Source organism: Meriones unguiculatus, chromosome 1 (assembly GCF_030254825.1).
Source record: "Meriones unguiculatus strain TT.TT164.6M chromosome 1, Bangor_MerUng_6.1, whole genome shotgun sequence".
In the NCBI taxonomy this organism is placed as follows: domain Eukaryota; kingdom Metazoa; phylum Chordata; class Mammalia; order Rodentia; family Muridae; genus Meriones; species Meriones unguiculatus.
The window spans coordinates 169,124,436-169,147,646 of NC_083349.1; the positions used below are offsets into that span (position 1 = coordinate 169,124,436).

The 23,211-nt window shown below is 42.7% G+C and overlaps 1 protein-coding gene across 4 annotated transcripts in view; it reads left to right on the plus strand.

Annotated features, from left to right (window-relative positions):
* Positions 1–23,211, plus strand: part of Prdm10 (PR/SET domain 10) — a 110,012-nt gene that overhangs the window by 67,596 nt on the left and 19,205 nt on the right. For 3 of the 4 annotated variants that reach the window (XM_060371332.1, XM_060371340.1, XM_060371335.1), the window contains 9 exons: positions 2,312–2,659; positions 4,564–4,719; positions 12,000–12,179; positions 13,168–13,278; positions 14,719–14,919; positions 15,103–15,246; positions 15,867–16,037; positions 17,200–17,340; positions 18,349–18,514. In XM_060371332.1, coding sequence (XP_060227315.1) covers positions 2,312–2,659; positions 4,564–4,719; positions 12,000–12,179; positions 13,168–13,278; positions 14,719–14,919; positions 15,103–15,246; positions 15,867–16,037; positions 17,200–17,340; positions 18,349–18,514 — 1,618 coding nt within the window. The remainder of the gene's footprint in view (positions 1–2,311; positions 2,660–4,563; positions 4,720–11,999; positions 12,180–13,167; positions 13,279–14,718; positions 14,920–15,102; positions 15,247–15,866; positions 16,038–17,199; positions 17,341–18,348; positions 18,515–23,211) is intronic. The other variant, XM_060371345.1, reaches the window with a different exon arrangement.

Sequence of the window (23,211 nt, forward strand, 5' to 3'; positions counted from 1 at the left end):
CAGCCTCCGTGTGTGTGATTATTTTTTTTTCTAGAAGTGGCTGTGTACAAGAGAGGCTACCTTAGAGCAGAACCAGCTTGCCAGTGGGTCAATGGTCAGGTAGACCAGTCCTCACTACCTTGTAACACGAATGCCATTAGCTCAAATAAAAACAGGCCAGTTTTTGAGCATCCGGACAGTGTTCAGGGTTCCATGGAAGTGACACGGATAAGAATTGCAATAGAGCTAAGGATAGGGAGCCAGGTGGCTGCACTGTTAAAATCAAGTGTCTGAGGGGACTCATGCTAATCAGAAATGACAGGAGGCTGAAGAGCATGATGGAGAAAGACAAAGCTGAGTTCTGAATTAGGCACCAGGAGAAAAGGAACTCCTGTGGGATCACCCCACCATTGTTCGGCAGCTCAAACTTGACCGAGGTTGGATCAAAGAAGTGATTCGTAGTGTCAGACATGCTCTAAATCCCGAATCTTCACTGACCCTTAGGAGAGCATCTGTTTTTCTGGTGTCCTTCTACAACATTCTGAAAGTAGAGGGAAATAGGAAGAGCCTTTTTGCCAAGTGTGCCTCAGGATAAAGTGAAAAGATTAGATTGCCGTCAAGCAGCTTGAGGAAATGAAAGCAACTGTGGCTGATCTGTTCTTCAGGAGCTTTGTGGATACTGTAGAAAAGAACCTAGGAATCATTTTAGAGTTTTATTTGAAATACTTTTTATTAATTTTCAAACCAATATCGAGACTTATATGACTAAGTCGTTTATTAAGGGATCTAGATACAAAAAGGAATAAAATGTGTGCCACTCCCATCCCTTAAGCTGCCCCAGTCAACTTAAAAAGACAACAGAATTGTTGTTTACCACTCAACGTAAATGACCAGGTAGCGCTTTAAATACCTCTCCTAGGCTTGTTGAAGAAGCCTGGAGAGAGAGTTTCCTAGTATGTGAATTGGACCATGTTCAGAAATTTCTGTGAATCAAAAATAAATATTTTGCCTTCCCCCATGATTATTTCATATTAAATTTAAGTTTCAAGGTGCTTCCAATAAGCAATTAAAATACACACTGACCACCATATTTTCTTCATTGCACAAATAATGCATGGCGATCCCTATTAGCCTTTCAGGACTCTTCCTTACAGCTGCCCAGGCATACCTATTCACAGGTGTGTTCTGAAGGGCTTCCCTACCATAAAGCCATCTCAACCTTTGCCCTCTGTCCTTTGAGGAACTTCAGAATGAGTCTTCTTTGTGGCACAACTAAGTATTGATTTTTTTGGTTAAAGGTATTTGTGGGGATTTGCTCTTGGTGGAATGCCAGTTGTTTGTTCAGCAGCTATGACAGAATCCACTAAGTATTTTCTTTGGCTTGGAGTCTGTGTGAAAATTGCATGCAGTTACAAGACAACTAACCAGCCACAGAAGGACAATCTGTCCTGAAAAGGAAAGAGCCAAATTGACCTGTTTAGACTGAAAGCACAGCAGGGAGCATAGCTTTGTCCAGAACTGAGCACATACTGTGGGAACTCGTCCTTCACATTCTCTGAGAACCGAAATACATATATTCCATGTATGATGTGTTCGCGTCATGCCCCATGAACAAATACATTCACATAATTCTTCATTTCCCTTTCAGCTCATTTTCTGAAATTGAGATCAGTAATTCACATAGTAGAAAATCCACTGATTTAATTCCTCATGCCCAAAGAAACCTCATACCTATTTCTTTCTCTGCCTCCTCAGGGGAAGGTCTACTTGCCCTTCATTTCCTGTTATTTTGTTGTGACACATTTTAATCATGTTTCAGATTCTTTCATCAAGGACTTGTGACTGACATACTCTAGTCTCATCCATGCATGTGCCATTTACCCAAGATTTTTCTTTCAAATTTCCAGTTTTGTTCTGTTTTTCTCTGGATTTGCTTTCTTGCTTTTTTAGTTTTCTGTTGAAAACCTGTCTTGAGCAGGCTGTAGTGTCACATGCCTTTAATCCTTTAAGCACTTGGGATGCAGAGGCAGGGGTATCTGCGGGTTGCAGGACAGCCAGAGCTCTATTGAGAGATCCTGTCTCCAAAGAGAAAGAAAGAGAGAGAAATATGTTTTGAAATTTCCATAAATCCTTTCAGTACATATATGTAGATAGAAGGTGAAACTCCAAAACTGTGTCTCTTCAAGACAAACTTCTTTGGGCTTTAGCCTCAGCCGTTCTCACCAGTCTCCTTTCCCTGTGCGTCCTTGAGTTCGGTCGGCTTCTCCAGGAAGTCTGATTGTAGGAGTCACTCTTGGTTTCCTCAGCACAGGGCTCTGTTTGTGTCTTTCAGAATGCAGCTCTTCAGCATCTGTTTATCCGGAAGTCCTTCCGGCCTTTTAAATGTCTGCAGTGTGGGAAGGCCTTCCGGGAAAAGGACAAACTGGACCAACACTTGCGCTTCCATGGGCGGGAGGGGAACTGCCCATTGACCTGTGACCTCTGTAACAAGGGCTTCCTCAGCAGTGCCTCCCTGGAGAGCCACATGAAGCTCCATTCCGACCAGAAGACTTACTCTTGCATTTTTTGCCCAGAATCTTTTGACCGCCTTGATTTGTTGAAAGATCATGTGGCCATTCATGTCAATGATGGCTACTTCACCTGCCCAACTTGTAAGAAACGGTTCCCAGATTTTATTCAGGTGAGTGTCTGTGGCTGACATTCCTGTCTGCTTCCATCTTTTGGTAAAAGAAACTTCAATTTTTGGAAAACTGAGACCATTCAGCACCTGCATTTTCATCCCTTTTTTTGAAATAACTTTGCAATACTTTTCAAACTACATTTCACTTACAGAGTATTTCATTAGTTGTCCAGATCAGTGTTATTTAAATGTCTTAAGTTATATTCTAATAATAAATACCACATCTGGGGCTGGCAAGATCGCCAAGTGGGTAAAGGTGCTTGCTGCCAAGCCAGATGATCTGACTTCAATCCCTGGAACATCCTGCAAATTGTTCTCTGATCTCCATGTGCATTGTGACACACACACACTAAAAATAAATATAAAAATCATCTTGAAACACCAAACCTGGTTATTATTTTGAAAAAATCATTTTAAAAATCTTTGACAAATATCCATTACTTATGAAACAGCATAGAACCAGCAGCACATATTTCTTCGCTTCTGGTGGGAAACATCTCCCCACCATTCTGCTTTCCTGCCTTGCTTCTTATTAAGGCTATTTATGTTGGAAGGAAACAAAGAGGGTTGCTATATAAACAAAAGAGTGTTATGCCAAGCACTGACTATCTGCTGTAGTACTGGGGCACAATTGGGGATAAAGAAATTCCAGAGTGTCCCAGATTTAATTTTAACTGATAATATTTTTATATTCAGTAAATAATCAAATCACAGTATCTCATAAAATATTATTTAAATTGCTGGGCATGGTGGTGCACACCTTTAATTCTAGCACTAGGGAGGCAGAGGCAGGCAGATATCTGCATGAGGCCAGCCTGGTCTACAGAGCTAGTTTCAGGACAGCCAAGGCTACATAAAGAAAGCAAAAACAAAAACAAAAACAAGCTAAAAGGGGAAAAATACACGCACATATTTAATCTTAGTTCTAACAATGAGAGTGCTGGGATGTTCCTCTTCACACAGTTGTTAAGGCATAATGCAATGGCAAAAGGAACACCTACGTTACTGAAGCCAAGTGCTTTAAAGGAGCAGTTTGGTGGATTTTCTCCTTAGCTTCTGTCCACAGCTTGCTTGCTTTTCTCTTTTTCCCTTTAGTGCTGGCTGTTAAAGTCAAAGCATCCCACATGCTAAGTACACGTTCACTTGAGCTTTATCCTCTTCCAAAGCTCTTTTTTGCTTATTATTTATAGCTAAGAGAGTTCAGAACCTAAGTCCTTCTCTGCCTCCCATCCCCACCTGAGTACTGGAGTTTAATCTAGGGTAAAGCTATAGAATTCTCTGAAAGTCAAAGGACTATGTCCTAGTTGAGGAGGACGGAAATCAGTGTTGTTCTTATGGAGTAGCGTTGCCAATGTCATCTGATTTCTATCTTTCATTCTTCAGAACCTGACTCTTTTCTTCCAGAGCTGAGATTGAACCTAGGGCCTCGAGCGTGTGTGGCTGCAGGCAGTTGTGTTACACTGAGCTGCATCCCAGACCTGATTTTATAGGAAGATATGAAAGGATCAGCTGCTAATGAAGCCAAATTACCTCTACATATGTAGAAACAAAAATGAGGACAAATGACTTGTTTTCTGATAGGTAAAGATTTTAGCAATCTTTTAGTAAGATACATTTAAATCCAAGCAATTCTGCTTTTAGCCTTAAAAATGAAGAAAATGGTACAAAAGATCGAGGCAGTGCTCTTTCCTTTATGCTTTAAGTTACCTGGGAGGTTCAGATTTACGGGGCTTTCTGGTCTGTTCTGTCTCTTTATGAAAAGAGGCTGTGTGTGTTACTGAGGCAGTCATCCCTTGACTGGCCAGGCTGCTGAGAGTCCTCAGTGGTTCGTTGGCTCCCTCTAGCGTCATAGCCACCTCTGGTCCTTTCCTTTGGCCTGAGCATCCTCTGGTCTTTACTGCCAGGTGAAAAAGCACGTGCGAAGCTTCCACTCTGAAAAGATCTACCAGTGTACCGAGTGTGACAAGGCCTTCTGCCGCCCCGACAAGCTGAGACTACACATGCTCCGGCATTCCGACCGAAAGGACTTCCTGTGTTCCACTTGCGGAAAGCAATTTAAGGTAGGAAGCCAACCCCTAGCTGGAGGGGACTGTCCTTCTCAGGATCAACTCAGGCTAAGGCCAAACACCTGCTTGTTTCATGGCTTTGTGCACATGTCCTAAGTGATGGTTAGCAGAACTGAATTGCTATTGTGGGAGTCCAAAGAGACCAGTACATTTACCTACTCACAGAATCAAGAGCTCTTTCTTCTTGTTGTTGTTGTTGAATATTTATTTAGATAAGAGCCTGCAGGGAAGTCATCTCAGCAGCAGGAGCTTCTCCAGTAGAGATGGGACCATAAAGATGTCAGAGGAGACAGGTCCAAGGGCTTGGACTACTCTGGAGAATGTAGTGATTTCAAGGCCTCTGATAAAACCTTCGGAGCTTGGCATGGAATTCCAGGAGGCCGAGGCAGAAGGGGTTTGAATTTGAAGCTAGTCTGAGCTATATAGTAAATGGCAAGCCAGTTTGTGCTACATAGTGAACACAAAAGAAAACAAAGCGAAATCCAAACCAGTAACCTGCCTGGAATTAAGAAGTGGCCAAGGGATATCTGCAGGAAACTCAGATATTTGTTAGTGATGGTCACTGCTAAATATGGCTGCAGTCACTTGTCAGAGAAACTGAAAGAGGGCCGCTGTGATGGTTCAGTGGGTAAAGGCACTTGCCACATGAGTCTGAGTTTGATGCCCAGCTCCCACGGTAAAAGGAGAGAACCTGCCCCTAAAAGTTGTTCTTGCCCTCCACATCACCTTATGCTATGTGTGTCCTTGTCACTCTAATGATCAGTAAAATTAAATAAGTAAGAAACTGGAGAAGAATCTAAAATGGATGCTTAGGAGGGGACAAGTGAGAGGTATGTTCATAAGGAATGCGAACATTAAAGAGAAAAAGCTTAAGTATTGTGGCACACCCATTATAGATTAATTATGGATTATGTTTGCAATGGCTTACAGTATATTGTCATGATTGAAATCTCTGAGGAATTCCACTATGGGCTGTGTATGGAGGTATCGATCTGGAATCACAATACTCAGGAGGCCTGACATAGGGGGATTGCCATGAGTTTGAGGTCAGCCTAGACTATGTAGCAAATTAAGGGCCAGCCTGGGTATAGAGTGAGACCTTGTCTCAACAACCAAAATGGGCTGATGAGATGGATGGATCAGTGAGCAGGGGTGCTTGCCACTGGGCTTAACACCCTGTGTTTGATCCTTGAAATTCATATAGTGGAAGAAGGGAACTTATCCCACAGGTTATCTTCTGGCCTGCACATGCAAACCATGCCCTGTCCACATGCACGCTGTACAGGAGCACACACACAGTTTTAAAGCACCCCAATATGACCAGTATAAATTGGACTGGGGTTTTCCTACATTCTTTTCTCTCTCTCTCTCTCTCTCTCTCTCTCTCTCTCACTTTTTTTTTGTTCTCCCTCTTTTCCTCCCACTATCATTTTTCTTTGTTTTCTTTCCCAGACAATGTTTTCAATGTAGATCAGGCTGACCTCAAAACTTGTTATTCTCTTGCTTTTACCCCCAAGTCCTGGGATTACAGGCACACCGCACCATAGTCTCGTCTCCTCTTGTCTTGCCTCATTTCCTCTCTCTCCGTTCTCTTTCCCTTCCCTGCTTCCCTCTCCTTCTCTTCCCTTCCTTGTTTCCTTATTCCTTGCCTGAGTGTGCCACACTACTCATCTACTGTAGAAATACTTTTAGCCCTTGAAGTCATTGCATTCTGCATAGTGGTCTAAGCCTTTCCCCCTCACACTTCTCCTTTAGATTTCATTTGTTCCCTTTCCTACTCTCTTCTTTTTCCTTCTTTTCTTCTTGCCCCCCTCTCCTCTTTTTTCCCCCTCTTTCCTTCTCCTCTCCTCTTTCCCCTTGCCCCTCAACACCTTCTATGTTGGATATGGGGTTTAAACTTAGGGTTTTGTGTATGCTAGTCAAAGACTCTACCAACAAACTACATCTCCAACTCTATAAAAACTTTCTTTGTAAGAGAATCCCTGTGCTGTGATGTTAGCGTTTGCCATTCCATCCATTCTATCCATACAATACATTGTTGTTGCTGTTCTTTGAGAAAGGGTCTCAAATGATCTAAGCTGGCCTCACATGGGGTGTGCTATTAAGGCTAGCCTTGAGTTCCTCATCCTCCTGCCTCCACTTGCTGAGTATTGGGCTTATAGACATGTGCCACTATGCCTGGATCAGTACTTTTTGATTATTTTTTAATGCCCGGTATTAGTTTAATGCTTAAGAAGGTTAAAAACAAAAACAACGAGATGGGCCAGTCAAGTGGATCAGTGGATAAAGGTCCCTGCTGTCATGACTAACAACCTGAGTTCAGTCCCTGGACACACATACTAAGAGAAAACAGATTCTTGCAAGTTGTCTTCTTGTCTTCCACACATGCGCCATGGCATGTGAGTCTCCTCCTACAAATAAAATACATGGAATAAAAACTTTAAAAGCAAAAGGAATTAAGAAGAAAACAAAATCTTTCTGCTTCTGTTTTCTCCTTTAATTTTATTCTGTTAGATAGGGTTGATTCAAGGAATCAAAACTACTACAACTGTTAGAGAATAAGGGATGCCCTAATGTGACTAAGAACTTAATTATAGGAGAAGATGTAGAAATAAGAGTCTGAAAGGAGGATCTGGGCATGAGAAGTCACTATTGCACCCATCGAAGTGCTGCTCTGGGTGGTCGAGTGGATCTTATCTGGGAATCTGGGACCCTAGCTCCTCCGACTACAGTGTGATCCTACGATGGAGGGTTGGTGGGAGGCCGTATCTAGGGGCATGTCTGGAGTCGGCCAGTAGGTCTGGAAGTCATGGAGAGAGCTGGTGGCCAAGTGGAAGGAGGGAGACTATACTGGGTGAGAGTACCTTCTCACCCAGTGCCACCTCCAGACACAGCACAGCATGGCAGCTGCTTTGGGCCCCATCTTTCAGACTGCTGCCAGTTTCTTTTTTAGCTGACTCCAGTGTGGAGCAAAGCTGGAAGGGAAGTCCATATAAACCTCTTGCCTTGGCCAAGTGGGCACCACAGCTACCATGACTGCAATGCCCTTTTCAGACTCTAACCAGCTTTTCCAGAGAACAAATCTGCTATTGTCGCCCTTCTGAAAAAACCCTTTGCAGTTCTCTATGCAGATAGATCTCTATGCAGTTCTCATCACAGCATCAAAGACAACACAAGACCTGGCTCCTCCTTCCTCTTTGCAGTCTTGCTGTGTGGAGTTACTTCAGTGAGGGGTACCATCTCTCCTTTTGGTCTTCTTATTCCTGGATTGAAATCAATTTTTAGATTCACAACAGTCCACCTGGCGGATACCACCTCATCGGGGCATTTCTTGATCTCTGAATGAAATGCTTGTTATGAATCCCCATAGGACCTTTTGCTGGTGACACCATCATAGCTCTTCCGTAGCTACGGAAAGGGAGAGGATGAGGAATGAGTGAGGCATGAAGACTTTGCAAGCATAAGTAGCAGCAGGGACTAAGGAGATGACGCGGTGAGAAGTGGAATGGATGAGGCTGTGGAGGAGGCCGGTGGTGAGATTTGGCCTGCAAGTTAGGTTGAGCCAGCTTGCTTTGCTGAATAATTTACCTCGTGGTGAGGGGAGCCAGAGGTCTTACGGAACTGTGTCTAAATTTAGGCAGAGGCTGTGGGCGGAAGACAGATGTGTGAAGGAAAATTCACTATCTTGGCATGGATGAAAGAATGAAGGGAGAGGGTGAGAAGTTAAGACTTGTGACTTGTGTAGCTAAATGTTTGGGAATGCTACTAATAATGTCAAGGAGCTAACAGAAATAGCAGGACAGACTGTGATGACGGTGTTAGGAGGGAAAGACCTTATGGAGATTTAACAACAAAGAAATAATTTGCCAATCACTGCACACATGGCATGATATGGTATTAGTAGGGGGCTTTGAGACTTAGGAAATGATTCCGTTACACTGAACTGCTCTGTTGGAAGGAATTATGTGGGAGCAAGGGATTAGGGAGTGCTGGCAATCAGGGAAGGTGGAAAGGCAATGGAGCTTCAGCTTGCGCCTGCACTGAAAAGAAATACTGTTGCAAAGGACAGTGCTCTTAGCTTTTACCATGGACTGGGAAACTGAGCAATATCCACACAGTACCCCAGGTGCAAGAGCAGGGGCTACAGGAAGAAAGTACAGAAAGAAGCAGCAGCATACTCAGTTTAGCAGGGGCAAGTAGGTGAAGGCTGTCTTCCCTGGAACCCAGCTCCTGGCGTCCTTCCTGACCATGGTGGCACCCAAGACGCAGTTGCTGGGAACATGTACTGAAAACTCAAGTGATGAATTAAGTCCCTGTGCTGAAAGATGGGGGAGAATTAGCCTTATGGGACAATTCAAGATCTTTCTAAGATTAATAAGTTTAATCATTTTCCAAGAGCAGAGAACTCCATAGAGTCAGATGATCGGATTTATTTATTTTTAGTTTCTTTTTTTTTTTTTTTTCTTTTTTTCTTTTTGAGACAGGGTTTCTCTGTGTAGCCCTGGCTGTCCTGGACTCACTTTGTAGACCAGGCTGGCCTCTTAATTCAGAGATCTGCCTGCCTCTGCCTCCCAGTGGCAGTGCTGTGATTACAGGTGTGTGCTGCCACGCTTGTCCTAAGTTTGCTTTTTCTTTTGGGATGTGAACTGCTTAATTCTCTCATTTTGATAAGTAATGTTGACTTTACAAAGCCATGTATTATTCAATTCCCATACAATTTAACAATGATTTTCTAGTAAATTCCAAGTGAATTTCAGAAAGGTTTTATTGTATAATGAATTACAAATCTCTTGTTTTATGGACTTAGAAACTTGAGTATACTGTAGGTGAGCCTACAACATAGATTTGTTTTTTGTTTTTGTTTTCTTTGTTGCATAGGCTAACCTCAAAATCCTGGGCTCAGGTGATTTTCCCACCTTAGCCTCCAAGTTTTGAGGATCTTCAGACACAACACTTTGGCTTTAATTTGATGCTCCATGTAGGTGTAAGCCACAGGCTCAATGTGTTGTTTAGGTTTTGTTGTTTGTTTCTATTTTGTTTTTCTTTTTTTTCCTTTTGGTTTTTCAAGACAGGGTTTCTCTGTATAATCCTGACTGTCCTGGACTTGATTTGTAGACCAGGCTGGCCTTGAACTCATAAAGATCTTCCTGCCTCTGCCTCCTGAGTGCTGAGATTAAAGATGTGCCTACCACACTTAGTTGGCATAGTTCTTAATACCAAACTTACTGTACATAGTTTTTGAGTTCTTCTATATAAGTGCATAGTTTTTTTTTCCCAAAACCCAGGGTGAGAGCTAGAGAGACAACTGAATGGGTAAGGGCACTTGCTGCTCTTCTAGGGGACCCAAGCTTAGTTCCCAGCCCTCACACTGGACAGCACACAGCCATCTTGTAACTTCATCTCCAGGGCTCCAGCATCCTCTTCTGGCCTCCATGGTTACCTGCACATATTCAGGATTGTTTTAGCTATCCAATTTGTTGTTGTTGTTGTTTAATGTTTCCATATGAAACTGAAAATTGTTTCTTTCAAGATCTGTGAATAATTGTGTTGGAATTTTGATGGGGATTGCATTGACTCTGTAGACTGCTTTTGGAAGGATGGCCATTTTTACTATATTAATCCTACCAATCCATGAGCATTGAGTAATCTTTCCATCTTCTGTTATCTTCTTCAATTTCTCTTTTACATGTTTTGAAGTGTTTGTCATATAAGTCTTTAACTTGCTTGGTTAGCGGTACCCCAATATATTTTATATTATTTGAGGCTATGGTGAAGAGTGTTCTTTCTCTGATTTCTTTCTCGGTCCATTTGTCCTTTGCCTATAGGAGGGTTACTGATTTTTCTGAGTTAACTTCATATCTAGCCACTTTGCTGAAAGAGATTATTAGTTGTAGACAATGTCTGTGTATACCCTGTATACTATCATATCATCTGCAGATATATTTTGACTTCTTCCCTTTCAGTTTGTATCCCCTTGATCTCCTTGATCTCTTGCTCTAGCTAAGACTTCCAAGTATATATTGAGGTATGAAGAAAAAGGACAACCTTGTCTTGCTCCTAGAGATACCAATGAGCAGTGTTTTTTGATTCCTGTTATTTTTGTTATTGTGAGGTAGGGTGTGTGAGAGTGAGTGTGTGTGTGTGTGTACATGCATTTGTTTCCCTCCTTGATTTGCTGGTTTGGAGTTATTTATTCCGTGTGTGTGCGTGTGTGTGTGTTTTACACGTGGTCAATCTCTTTAGATTGGAGTTTCCTTCTATCACCTTTTGTAGTGTTGGATTTATAGACAGTCATTGCTTAAGTTTGGTTTTATCATGGAATGTCTTAGTTTCTTCGTTTATTGTTATTAAAAGTTCTGCAAGGAGAAGCCACAATAGGTAGTCTGCTACAGAGCTGAGGATGAAACTGGGGGAGAGAAGGGAGAGTGAAGATCTGACCTTACCCACCTGCTCTGCTGACTCACTAGCTTCTCTGGCAGGCTTAGCTGATATGTTCCCAGGGAGTGCCTGGGATCAACTGATGAATCCAGGGGAAAGAAGTTTAGAGGGTTTTATTGGTGTGAAGAGACAGCATGAGCAGGGCACCTCTTATAAAGGACAACATTTAATTGGGGCTGGCTTACAGTGGAGAGGTTTAGGCTATTATCGTCATGGCAGGCAGCATGGTGGCATGCATGCAGGCAGAGATGGTGCAGGCAGCAGGAAGCAAATGAGCCACGAGGCCTAGCTTGAGCTCCTGAGACCTCAAAGCTGCCCCCACTAATCCTCTTCCTCCAACAAAGCCACACCTCCTAAAACTGCCATTCCCTGTGAGACTGTAGGGCCATTTTCTTTCAAAAAATTACAGAGAGGAAGATATGTTTGATCCACTGGAGAGGGGGCTGGGCTGTAGTAGGTGATCTGCTACAAACCTGGGGATGAGACTGGAGAATGGATTTGGAAAAGAGGCGGGAGAAGTGAAGATCTACAGTTAGCCTGCCTGCTTCCCTGGCTGGCGTGGTCAGTGGGTTCCCAAGGAATCAGTGTTGATTTAAAAAAAAAAAATCAATTAAGGGCTGGAGAGATGGCTCAGAGGTTCAGAGCACTTGGTTGCTCTCCCAGAGGTCCTGAGTTCAATTCCTAGCAACCACATGGTGACTCATGACCATCTATAATGGGATCTCATGCAGGCAGAGCATTGTATACATAATAAATAAATAAGTCTTAATTTTTTTTTTCAATTAAACATTTTCTGTCTTTGCCTGTACCCTTTTAAATGAAATCTCTCCAAATAGCGAAAAGACAAGCTCCGGGAGCACATGCAGAGGATGCATAACCCGGAAAGGGAGGCCAAGAAAGCGGACCGCATCAGCCGATCCAAGACCTTCAAACCCCGCATCACCTCCACAGACTACGACAGCTTCACGTTCAAGTGCCGCCTGTGCATGATGGGCTTCCGGAGACGAGGCATGCTGGTCAGTGTGGGAGGAGCTGCTCCAGATCCTCCCATTGGCAGCGAGCCTTGCCAAATTAGATCTGTGGATGTGTCAGCTAGAGGCTAGGGGAGAAGAAAAGCAATCAGTCCCCCAGTTTGGGCTTCTTTTCTTTCTGTCTCCCTTTTCCCTTCTGAACCACTTTTTGGATGACCTTTTGAAAGACAGCCTGCATGCCCTTACCTTTTCCCCTTTTGATGCTAGGAACCTGGGGTCCTGTACCTATTTGGTGTGTGCTGTCCCAGGAAGCTACATACCTAGACTTCTACCTTTTCATTATTTGTTTTTCTTTACCTTGATCTCTTTTTTTTTTTTTTTTTTTTTTTTTAGTGTCCTTGATCTCATTTTGTTTCCCTCCTCTCATCTGTTTAATGTCCTTTCTGGTGGTGTCTTTATTTCTTTATTTCCGACCTACTGTTCCTTATTAGTGTCATCCTTGTCCAGTTAGGAAACAGTGACATAAGGAAACTTCCTTTTAAAGCAGGGAGTGTGGTCCCAGATTAGGGGAAACATCAGGACAATTTATTGCTTTCTCCTGACTCAGACCATGTGTTTCTGCTAAGGTGGTTAGAAAATCTTAGCAGTTAAAATTTAGAATCTTACTTTGTATCCACTCAGCAGTCTCAGTAAGACGATTTAAAAGTGAAAGCCAGGTTTGCATCAGCATAATTCATCAGGAAAGTTTTTTTTTCTCTTCTCTAATGGTTCTCCTTTTAGACCGAGACTGTTGATGGGACTCTACTGACTCACCTTTGATTATTTGTTTAATGATTTACTCACTCCTGTTGACAGAGTCCACGGACACTTTGGTGTCCAGTGTCTTGTCAGGCTAGCTCTGGGCAAAGACCTTACTGTTTTGAGCATTTGCTTCAGAGTTAACTTTTAGCCCTCATTCCCAGAGGCTTTGGTTTAACTTGGGTTTGTAATGGCTCGCTCCCTACGTGTGTGTCTGTCTTTCTCTCTTTTCCAGGTAAATCACTTATCAAAGAGGCATCCAGACATGAAGATAGAAGAGGTGCCTGAGTTAACCCTACCCATCATAAAACCCAACCGCGATTACTTCTGTCAGTACTGTGATAAGGTAGGAACAAAACCTTCCTCCTGGCTGGGCTGCGCTGGGTCAGCCTGGTCTACAGAGCAAGTTCTAGGACAGCCAAAGCTAAAGAGAAACCCTGCCTTGAATGAATGAATGAATGAATGAATGAATGAATGATTAAATAAGTGTGTCGGGCAGGCAGTGGTGGTGCATGCCTTTGATCCTAGTGCTCAGGAGGCAGAGGCAGGTAGATCTCTGAGTTTGAGGATAGCCAGGGCTGCACAGAGAAACCCTGACTCAAAAAAAAAACAAACAAACAAAAATAAAAACCAAAAACCAAAAAACCCAACAATGAAAAAAACCCAGTGGATGTATGGATGGATAGAACGAAAGAAAGATACACAAACTATAATGTTAAAAAAATTAAATGTAAGCTTTTTGAGGAATTCATTGACTTTGCTTTCTTATTGTCCCATCTGTGACTTTTACAATAGAGAATATTAATTACCTAGAATATGAATTTATTTGACACTTCCAAGCTCAAAATAGTCTGTCAGCTTGCAAGTTATGTGGTAGATAAAGGTTTGTGGTAGAATTCTCAGCTTGTGCTGTTGCAGTTACATAAGAAGACCAGGGCTGCTGACTGTGGTATGTACCTTACCTTTTAAACTTTTGGTAAAGGGTGTTTTTATAATTACTATCTTAAATTTATACAGGAAATTCAAGGAAATTGTGTAGCATATTTATATTAGATTCTAACTTTTACTTGCACCCATAGCCCTAGGTTTTTTGTTGGTTGGTTGGTTGGTTGGTTTTGGATAGGATCTTGCTGTGTAGCTCAGACTGGCCTTGCAGTTGCAATCCTCTTGCCCTTCCCTCTTGAGAACTAGGATTATAGGTATAGACCACAACAGCTCTATTTTTTTCTTTTTTCTTTTTTTTTTTTTTTAGACAGGGTTTCTCTGTGTAGCCTTGGCTGTCCTAGACTTGCTTTGTAGACCAGACTAGCCTGGAACTCATAGAGTTCCGCATACCTCCCTGAGTTCTGGGATTGCAGGAGTGTGCCAGGACACTGTTTTTTTTTTTTTTTTTTTCCTTTCAAGACAGAGTTTCTCTGTGCAATAGAGCCCTGACTGACCTGGAACTCACTTGTAGACCAGGCTGGCCGCTGCCTGGTGCCCCCTTGTCTAGCAGCCCTCCTTATTCTAAGACAGGGTTCTGCTCTGTAGATCACACTGCATTAGACTTACTGAGGAGTCCAAGATGGCACTCAACTAGATGTCTCCTGCTACAGTCTCTTGAGAGCTGAGATTACAGGGATGTCCCGCCACATACTGTGGCGTGTTGATATGTTTTATTTTGGGCTATGTTGATACATTTTTCTCCTTTTCTTAAGAATAAATAAGAATGAAATTTCTTATTTTGCTTTAAGCAAGAAAGTAGAACTTTACATTGCTTTCATGGCCAAATATTTTAAACTTACAGGTTTATAAGAGTGCCAGCAAGCGCAAAGCCCATATTCTGAAGAACCACCCAGGAGCTGAACTCCCACCAAGCATTCGGAAACTTCGTCCTGCTGGCCCTGGAGAGCCTGACCCTATGCTGAGCACCCACACCCAGCTGACCGGTACCATCGCCACCCCTCCTGTCTGCTGCCCACACTGCTCCAAGCAGTATAGCAGCAAGGTATGGCACTGGCTCTGACTAAGCATGACGTCAGAACCTTTACAAAATGAGGATGTCTTAATAGATAGCTTTCTCATCCAGGGGTCCTGCATGGTCTTGCCATCTAGCACAGGTTGGCTTTAAACTTACCCTTTTCTACTTTAGCTGCAGTAATTGTTTCTTTATTTTTCCTTCATTTTTCAGACCAAGATGGTCCAACACATTCGAAAGAAACACCCAGAGTATGCCCAGCTTCCCAACACCATCCACACGCCGCTGACGACAGCTGTGATCAGCGCCACCCCAGCTGTCTTAACGACAGATAGTGCCACTGGAGAGACTGTGGTGGTGAGTGGATATCTAGGAAGAGCATTTTGGGGTTTTGTTTTTTAAGATTTATTTATTTGTTGTGTATACAGTGTTCTGCCTGCATGTATAGCTGTACGCCAGAAGATGGCATCAGATATCACTATAGAAGGTTGTGAGCCACCATGTGCTTGTTGGGAATTGAACTTAGGACCTTTGGAAGAGTGGCCAGTGCTCTTAACCTCTGAGTCATCTCTCCAGCCCAGCAAGAGCGTTTCATTCCCTTTAGTGCCCATCCTCTCTTAAACAAACAAACAAACAAACAAACAAACAATAAAGCCATGCCAATCATTTATTAATTGGTGCAGATAGGGCTATGTCCCTCAGCCTGGTTCTTACAGCATTGTGCTAATGCGTGGGTCTCCTTGCCAATGCTTTCCAAATCTCCCTGCCAAAGGAGAAGCAGGAAACTTCTAATCTTTCCTTCACAGTGATGATATCAGCAGCTCTGAGCAGATCCACTGGGTGAGAGTCAGGCCCTTAGGCCAGACTGTATTTCCTTGATGCACCCTGTGCCAAACTGAATTGTAGCAGGACTTAAGAGCACCGAAATTGCTACAGCATATTTACTAATATGTTCTGTGATTTCTTTTTTCTTCTAGACAACAGATCTTCTAACTCAGGCAATGACAGAACTGTCCCAGACCTTAACAACCGATTACCGAACACCTCAGGGGGACTACCAGAGGATTCAGTATATCCCTGTGTCTCAGTCCACATCTGGGCTGCAGCAACCTCAACACATACAGCTGCAAGTGGTGCAGGTGGCTCCGGTACTGTGACATTTATTTCTCTTCACTGTTGTAGACTCTGTAGTACAAGTGGTACTACAACATGGTAGCAAGAGTCAGCAAAAGCATCCTGGGCTCTATGTGAGGCGTAGCTGTGTAGACGTTCTGAGTCTGAGACGTTAGGACAATATCATCTCCCCCCACTGCCTTCTTCCTTCTGCCCCTCACAATGGCTCTGGACTGAGAAGAAGGCCTCATCTCCTGTGCGCACAGCCAGCCCACACTGCTCTAGTGATGCTTCTTTCTGAGGTGGTGTTTGGTATTCTCGCTGACTATTTCAAAATGAGCAAGTTTGAAAAACACCTACATGGGCATGGAATAATTTATTCCATGAAAGGTTTTAGGGAGTAATTTTGACTCAGTCTTCATATCAGTTAGTACCTTTAGTATATGTTATTATATCTACTAAAATATATTCTGTCTGATGTTTGGGGCAGTCAGAAGATCCTTTGGAACTAGAATTACAGGTGTTGTAAGGTATGGGTTCTGGGAACCGAACCTTGGTCCTCTGGAAGAGCAACAAGGTCTCTTATTTACTTAGCCATCTCTCTAGCCCCAGTCAGCTCTGCTTGGAATAGAGTTATTACTGTGTTCATCTGTTATTCAATGACTGACTCATGCTTGCTCATTGTGAACTAAACAAGGATGTCTCTCAGAACTGATATTGCCTTTAGTTACACTTGCGAGGAAGTGGACTTAAGACGTAAGTGAACATTAGTATTAAAATAATTTAGTCTCTAAAAATTAAAACCAATACAGCTTTAAGTATTGGAAATTGGTAGTTATCACTGTCACCCCATCATCCACCACTCCTTACTTGATTTATTTATTTTGCTTTTTCGTTTTAAGATGAGGTCTCACTTGTCTGGCCTGGTGCTTGCTAGTAGATCAGGCTGGCCTCAAACTCAGAGAGATCCACTTGCCTATGCTTCCTGAGTGCTGGATTAAATTCATGCAGCACCGTGCCTGACTTTGATTTATTGTTTTGAAAGCAGGGTCTCACCACCTAGCCCCAGCGAACCTCAAACTCACTGGTCTGCTAGGGGATATTATTTTTAGACAGACTTTCTCCTTGGGGGTGGGGGTCTCGTTTAACCTCGGTTAGTATGGATTTGGTTTGGAACCAGTTCTTTCTTCCCTCCAGGCCACTTCCCCACATCAGTCTCAGCAGTCCACTGTGGATGTTGGACAACTGCATGATCCTCAGACCTACACACAGCATGCCATCCAGGTGCAGCACATCCAGGTCACAGAGCCCACCGCCGCGGCTCCAGCACCACCCCAGGTCTGTCTCTCCAGAGACAACACAGAGAGTTAAGGTGACATCAGCAACTGCCCGGTTAACAACGGTGAACTTACTATCTTGGGCCATCGAGCTGATGTCACTATATTTGTACTTTATCAGTTTTACTGTTGCCCCCACTTTTTATGTCATTATTGCAAACGTTCTTGCATTAAGTTACTGGCTTCCCCATGGAGCTCCATGGTGAAAGATCCTAAAAATGAAACAAAACCCCAGGCTTTCCATTCTACAACAGGAGTTCTCAGCTGTTTCTGTGACTTGGAATAATGACTGTGGAGTAAGGTTGAGCCTGTCACTGGGTTGAAAAGGGGGATATGGAAATTCAGAGGAGGGAGCAATTCTGGTTAGCTGGGAATCAAGGACATTTTTGTCCTTAAGTTTTTGAGTTAGTTCTTGAAGGGGTACTATATGTTTGGCTTGGCATTGAGGAAAGGCATTATGTTCTAAATAACGTTTTGAGTACAAAAGGAGATAGGAAGTTATAACAGATTTATAAGAAAATGTTATTGTGTTTAGGAGCAGGAAGTGATATTTGGAAAGTAGTCAGGACTACGGAAAACCTTGAGTTGCAGGTGGTGGAGTATGGACTTGTCATGGAATTGGGGGTCAGCCTCTCCACCAGAGACCTGGTGTGCTCCTCTTCTTAGCTCTGTTCTGGGTGGATTGGCCAAGGCAGCTCAATGAGAGCCATGACTTCTGGGCTGTGTTTCCACACACAAATGGTTACTTTTGTGACCAGATAAGCTATTTCACCTTTTTTTGGTTTAAGCTTATCTAATGTAAATAATCACATACTTCCACTCATTTGCCTTTCCAGCAATTTAATTGAAATTAATTGTTTTGATGTTTGTAGATTACCCTTTGAAAACAATATGGAGTGTAAGAGCTGATTGTTTTTCATTGATTCTATTCTTATTTAAAATATTACTTATGTGTCTCAAGCGTACTAGAATTTCTCAATTTTCTCCTTTTTTCATTCTATCTCCCTAGGTAGCTGGGCAGCCATTGAGCCCCTCTGCTCAGCAGGCACAGCAAGGGCTTAGCCCCTCCCATATCCAAGGCAGTTCTTCTGCACAAGGGCAGGCTCTACAGCAGCAGCAGAACTCTGTACAGCACACATACCTCCCCAACGCGTGGAGCTCCTTCCGTGGTTATTGTAAGGAGAATGGGACAGTCCTTGAGTGGGGAAGTCTCTGGCCGTGTGTCTTAATTTCATCAGCTTTGGAATAGGTTTTTTGATTGCCATATTAATTGCTCATTTTCAGTACTCTCTGGAATGTGCACTTGAATGTGTTTCCTAGCAAAAGCCAGGGCAGTGTTTTGATCTCAGAATGCTAGTTTTATATTTTCAGAGATGTTAAGTATGTTATTGGAAGATGTGAAGCAGTGACTTAAGGTGTGGAGGAGATGGAAAAAGGATATATTGATGATAATGTTTCATCCCTTTTACCAATATTTTTGTTTTATATTGGCAATAAAACCCAGGGTCTCATTAAATGCTCATTTATGTAATAGTCACTATGCTTAACCTTGGGTATTTGTGTCTTAGTTACTTTTCTATTGAAAACACCGTGACCAAGACAACTTATATAAGAAAGTATTTAATGTGGGCTTATAGTTGCAGAGGGTTAGAGCTCATGACCATCACAGTAGGGAGCATGGCAGTAGACAGGCACCTGCTGGAGCAGTAGCTGAGAGCCTGTATGTGAAAGCACAACCACGAGGCAGATACAGCTAACTGGGAATGGCATGGGCTTCTGAAACCTCAAAACCTATCCCCATGACACACCTCCTCCAACAAGAACACACCTCCTAATTCTTTCCAAATAGTTCTACCAACTGAGGACCGGCTATTCACATATGTGAGCCTATTACTGCCATTCTCATTCAGACCACCATAATAAGTTAAGGTTAACACTGACTATTTCATTAAGTAACCTCATACAACTTCATTCAGATCTTGTATGTTAGGAATGATTCTAATCCAGGCATACCAAAATCAGTATGTTTAAAAAATCTGTGATATAGGTACAGTAATTATTTGCATTTTATACATAAGACAATGTACCTACAATAACTTGTCCAACTAGTTAACAGAAGATTGAAATCTGAGAGTTCTGGCTTCAGAGCTTACATGCTAAATCACTTCACTATACTGCCTCTTCTAAAGGCTTTGAGATTATCAGGTAACAGAGAGGTTGATCTATACGAGTAATGTCTTCTGGTGCTGACATGCTCCAGTAGCATGAACAGATTGGCTGTCAGAGGTGAGAGTTGATAACTTTTTGCTTGATGCTCTGTAGCTTCTCCTGGGGAAACATGAACAAACCTCTGTTCACCCCAGATAGGCACCGACAACAGCTCAAACAAATGATTCCACCCAACTGTAGCTTAGCGAACCAGTGAGTTTGCTGGGATTTTCTGCAGGAGAATGGCTAAGCAGTTACGTATAGGTGACTCAGAAGCGGCCCCCATTACCAAAATGCCGGTTTCAGTATGGGTGACGATTCACAAAAGTTGAATCCCAGGAACCCCACCCAGTTTGTAGTCAGCTCTATGGAGAGAATCACCAGGAATTTTCACTGCTTTTATAACTGGGAGGAGAGGCCCTGTGAGCTTTGTAGCCATACTTCTTTTCCTTGGCTTTCCAAATCTTTTGAGTCTCTCTGGCTTCACCAGAAGAGAGAAAATGGCAACACAACACTCAGGCCTTTGGCCAGCTCTCACACTTTTTCTACCCCATTTCTACCATGTTTCCTGAGTCTTGGAGAGGATGATAGAGATGTCTGATTATTTTCTTTCATTAATGGCTGAGCCACTGGATTACTATGACAAACACTAGTAGTCATTTATTCTTAGGAGTTTGACCAGGAAGGATTCACTGCAGGAGCCAGCAGCAACTGCAAAAAAAGAGATTTCCCTCCACCTCTGAGGCTAACAGCAGTAGAAATATTCGGACATAAACACAAATGTTTAAAAAGCATTTTGACAGACACATCATATCTGTTTATACACTTACTTCTCCACTTGGGTTTATGACCTCCCCAGTCACAATTTTCCTGCCTTATAATATCCGACAGAAGTTTCTTCCAGCATAGTGGGCCATAAATGCAGTCAGAACAGTGAAAGTTAGCTAGGAGAGTACGAGCTTCCAACCTTATTCCAGCCAATACTTTCCCATGCCCTAGAGCCAAGAAGCACAGTATTTTAAGGAATAGGGTCATACCACCTGCTTTTGGCATGCAAGCAGCAGTATTGGGAATACCCTTATGGTTTGCCAGTCTCTAGGGACCTCCCTGGCACACAACTCATACTGGGCTTTTATTCAATAATCAATACCTCCCAGAAAATGCCTTTCTCCACCCATACAGCTTGTCTTCAATCAGACTCTTCAACTGCTGCTTTTAATATTCTTTAAGATATTTTTCTAAATCTGTGCCATACTCTAGGTTGGCTTTATATAATATGATCTATTTTACAGAAGGTGTGCAGGAGCTCTAAAAGCTGATCCTATCTACTCCAAGCAAGTACTTATTGGTCTTGAGTGACTAAGGGGATACTAAGGAGAAACATTATAAAGGTCTAATATAGTATGAAAAATTTCATTACTGACATCAATTGCGGAAAGTGCAGTGTTGGGTACAGCAGCATCAAGGAGGAGGGCACTACTCCATCTGCCCTCAGTGGATTTACACAGTGATTTCCTACCTCAGTGGCAACCCACAAAGGCCTTTCCCACTCTCATTTCCAGGAGTAATGCTGCTATATGGGCTCCTCAGCCCCAACAGTCTTAGTGCTTCTTAGACTCAGGCCCAAGTGGGGAGCTGGACCCCACTCTAACCTTCTGTGCCTGTCACTGAGCTGGCTTTCCTGTTCTGACAGGCTAGCACTATGGCTGCTGGCTGCCTCTACGTTGGCCACGTCTGGCTAAGTGGATATTCTCCACACCCACTTTCTTTCAGGGAACAATTTATGTAGCATATTTTACATAGATAGCTGTTTCCCCTAGAATAAGCATAATCTTTTTCCTCCTCCTCCTCCTCCTCTTCCTTTTATTCCTCCTTAATCATTTATGTCTTCTATGAACAATTGTTGTGGCTTTTAAGCCTTCCAGACTCACTAACACTAATTTGGTGTACTGTTAACTTTTCCCCTAGGAGTGCCGCCTTGACACAAATCTTTCTGCATTTTGCATTTGAGTGACCCAACAGGTTCCTTTGTCTTCTTTGCTCTTCTCCCATGCCCTCTTGATTGCTTTTGTACTTTACAAACCTGATGGGTCTGCTGGACTAAGGCATTCAGATTTGCCAGAGCCTCTCCTTCATCAATGTCACATCTTGGTACAGGAAACAGCAAAGCCACTATAATTCCATACCAGTCCCACAGTTCATGCTGAATTAACTTCTTTTTTTTTTTTTCCCTTGAAAGCCTCAACTATTTTTTATTTTTTGAGATTCTTTTTATTATTATTTATTTATTATAATTTATTCACTTTGTTTCCCAGCTGTGGCCCCCTCCCTCCTTTTCTCTCAATCCCACCCTTCCACCCTCTTCTCCCGTATGTCCCTCCACTGACAGGGGAGGTCTTCCTCCCCATCTGTCTGACCCTAGCCTATCACATCTCATCAGGGCTGGTTGCATTGTCTTCCTCTGTGGTCTGGTAAGGCTGTACCCTCCAGGGGGAAGTGATCAGAGAGTTTGCCACTGAGTTCATGCCAGAGACAGCCCCTGCTCCCCTTACTAGGGAGCCCAGTTGGAGACTTAGTCTATGGGCTACCTCTGAGCAGGGGTTTTAGGTCCTCTCCATGTATGGTCCTTGGTTGGGGTATCAATCTCTGCAGGGCCCCAGGGCACAGTTTTTTTTTTTTTTTTTTGTTGTTCTGTTGGTTTCCTTATGGAGCTCCTGTCCCCTCCAGGTCTTTCTATCTCCCCCTTCTTTCATAAAATTCCATACCCTCTGCCCAACGTTTGGCTTTGCGTCTCAGCCTTTGCTTCGATACCTTGATCAGTAGAGTCTTTCAGAAGCCCTCTGTGGTAAACTCCTGTCCTGTTCCCTGTCTTCTCCTGCTTCTGATGTCTATTGCGTTTGCCCTTCTGAATGAGGATTGAGCATCTTCCCTAGGGTCTTCCTTGTTATTTAGCTTCTTTAGGAGTATAGATTTTAGTAAGTTTAGCCTATATTATAAGGCTGATAACCACTTATGAATGACTATATACCATGTATATTTTTCTGCCTCTGGGCTACCTCACTCAGGATCATCTTTTCTAGTTCCACCAATTTGCCTTTAGATTTCATGATTTCCTAGTTTTTAATTGCTGAGTAGTATTCCATTATGTAAATGTACCACAATTTCTATATCTGTTCCTCAACTGAGGGACATCTAGGTTGTTTCCAGATTCTGGCTATTACGAAAAGAGCTGCTACAAACATGGTTGAGCAAATGTCCTTGTTTTATACTTGAGTATCTTTTGGATATATGCCTAGTAGTGGTATGGCTGGATCTTGAGGTAGCACTATTCCTAATTTTTTGAAAAAGCACCAGACTGATTTCCGAAGTGTCTATACAAGTTTACATTCCCACCAGCAATGGTGGAGGGTTCCCCTTTCTCCACATCCTTTCCAGAATATATTGTCATTTGAGTTTTTGATCTTAGCTATTCTGATGGGTGTAAGGTGAAATCTCAGGGTTTTTTTTATTTGCATCTCCCTGATGCAAAAGGATGTTGAATTTCTTTAAGTGTTTTTCTACCATTCGATATTCCTCTATTGAGAATTTTTTTGTTTAGCTCTGTACCCCATTTTTAAATTACATTTTTAATTTTTTATATTAATTACAGTTTATTCATTTTGTA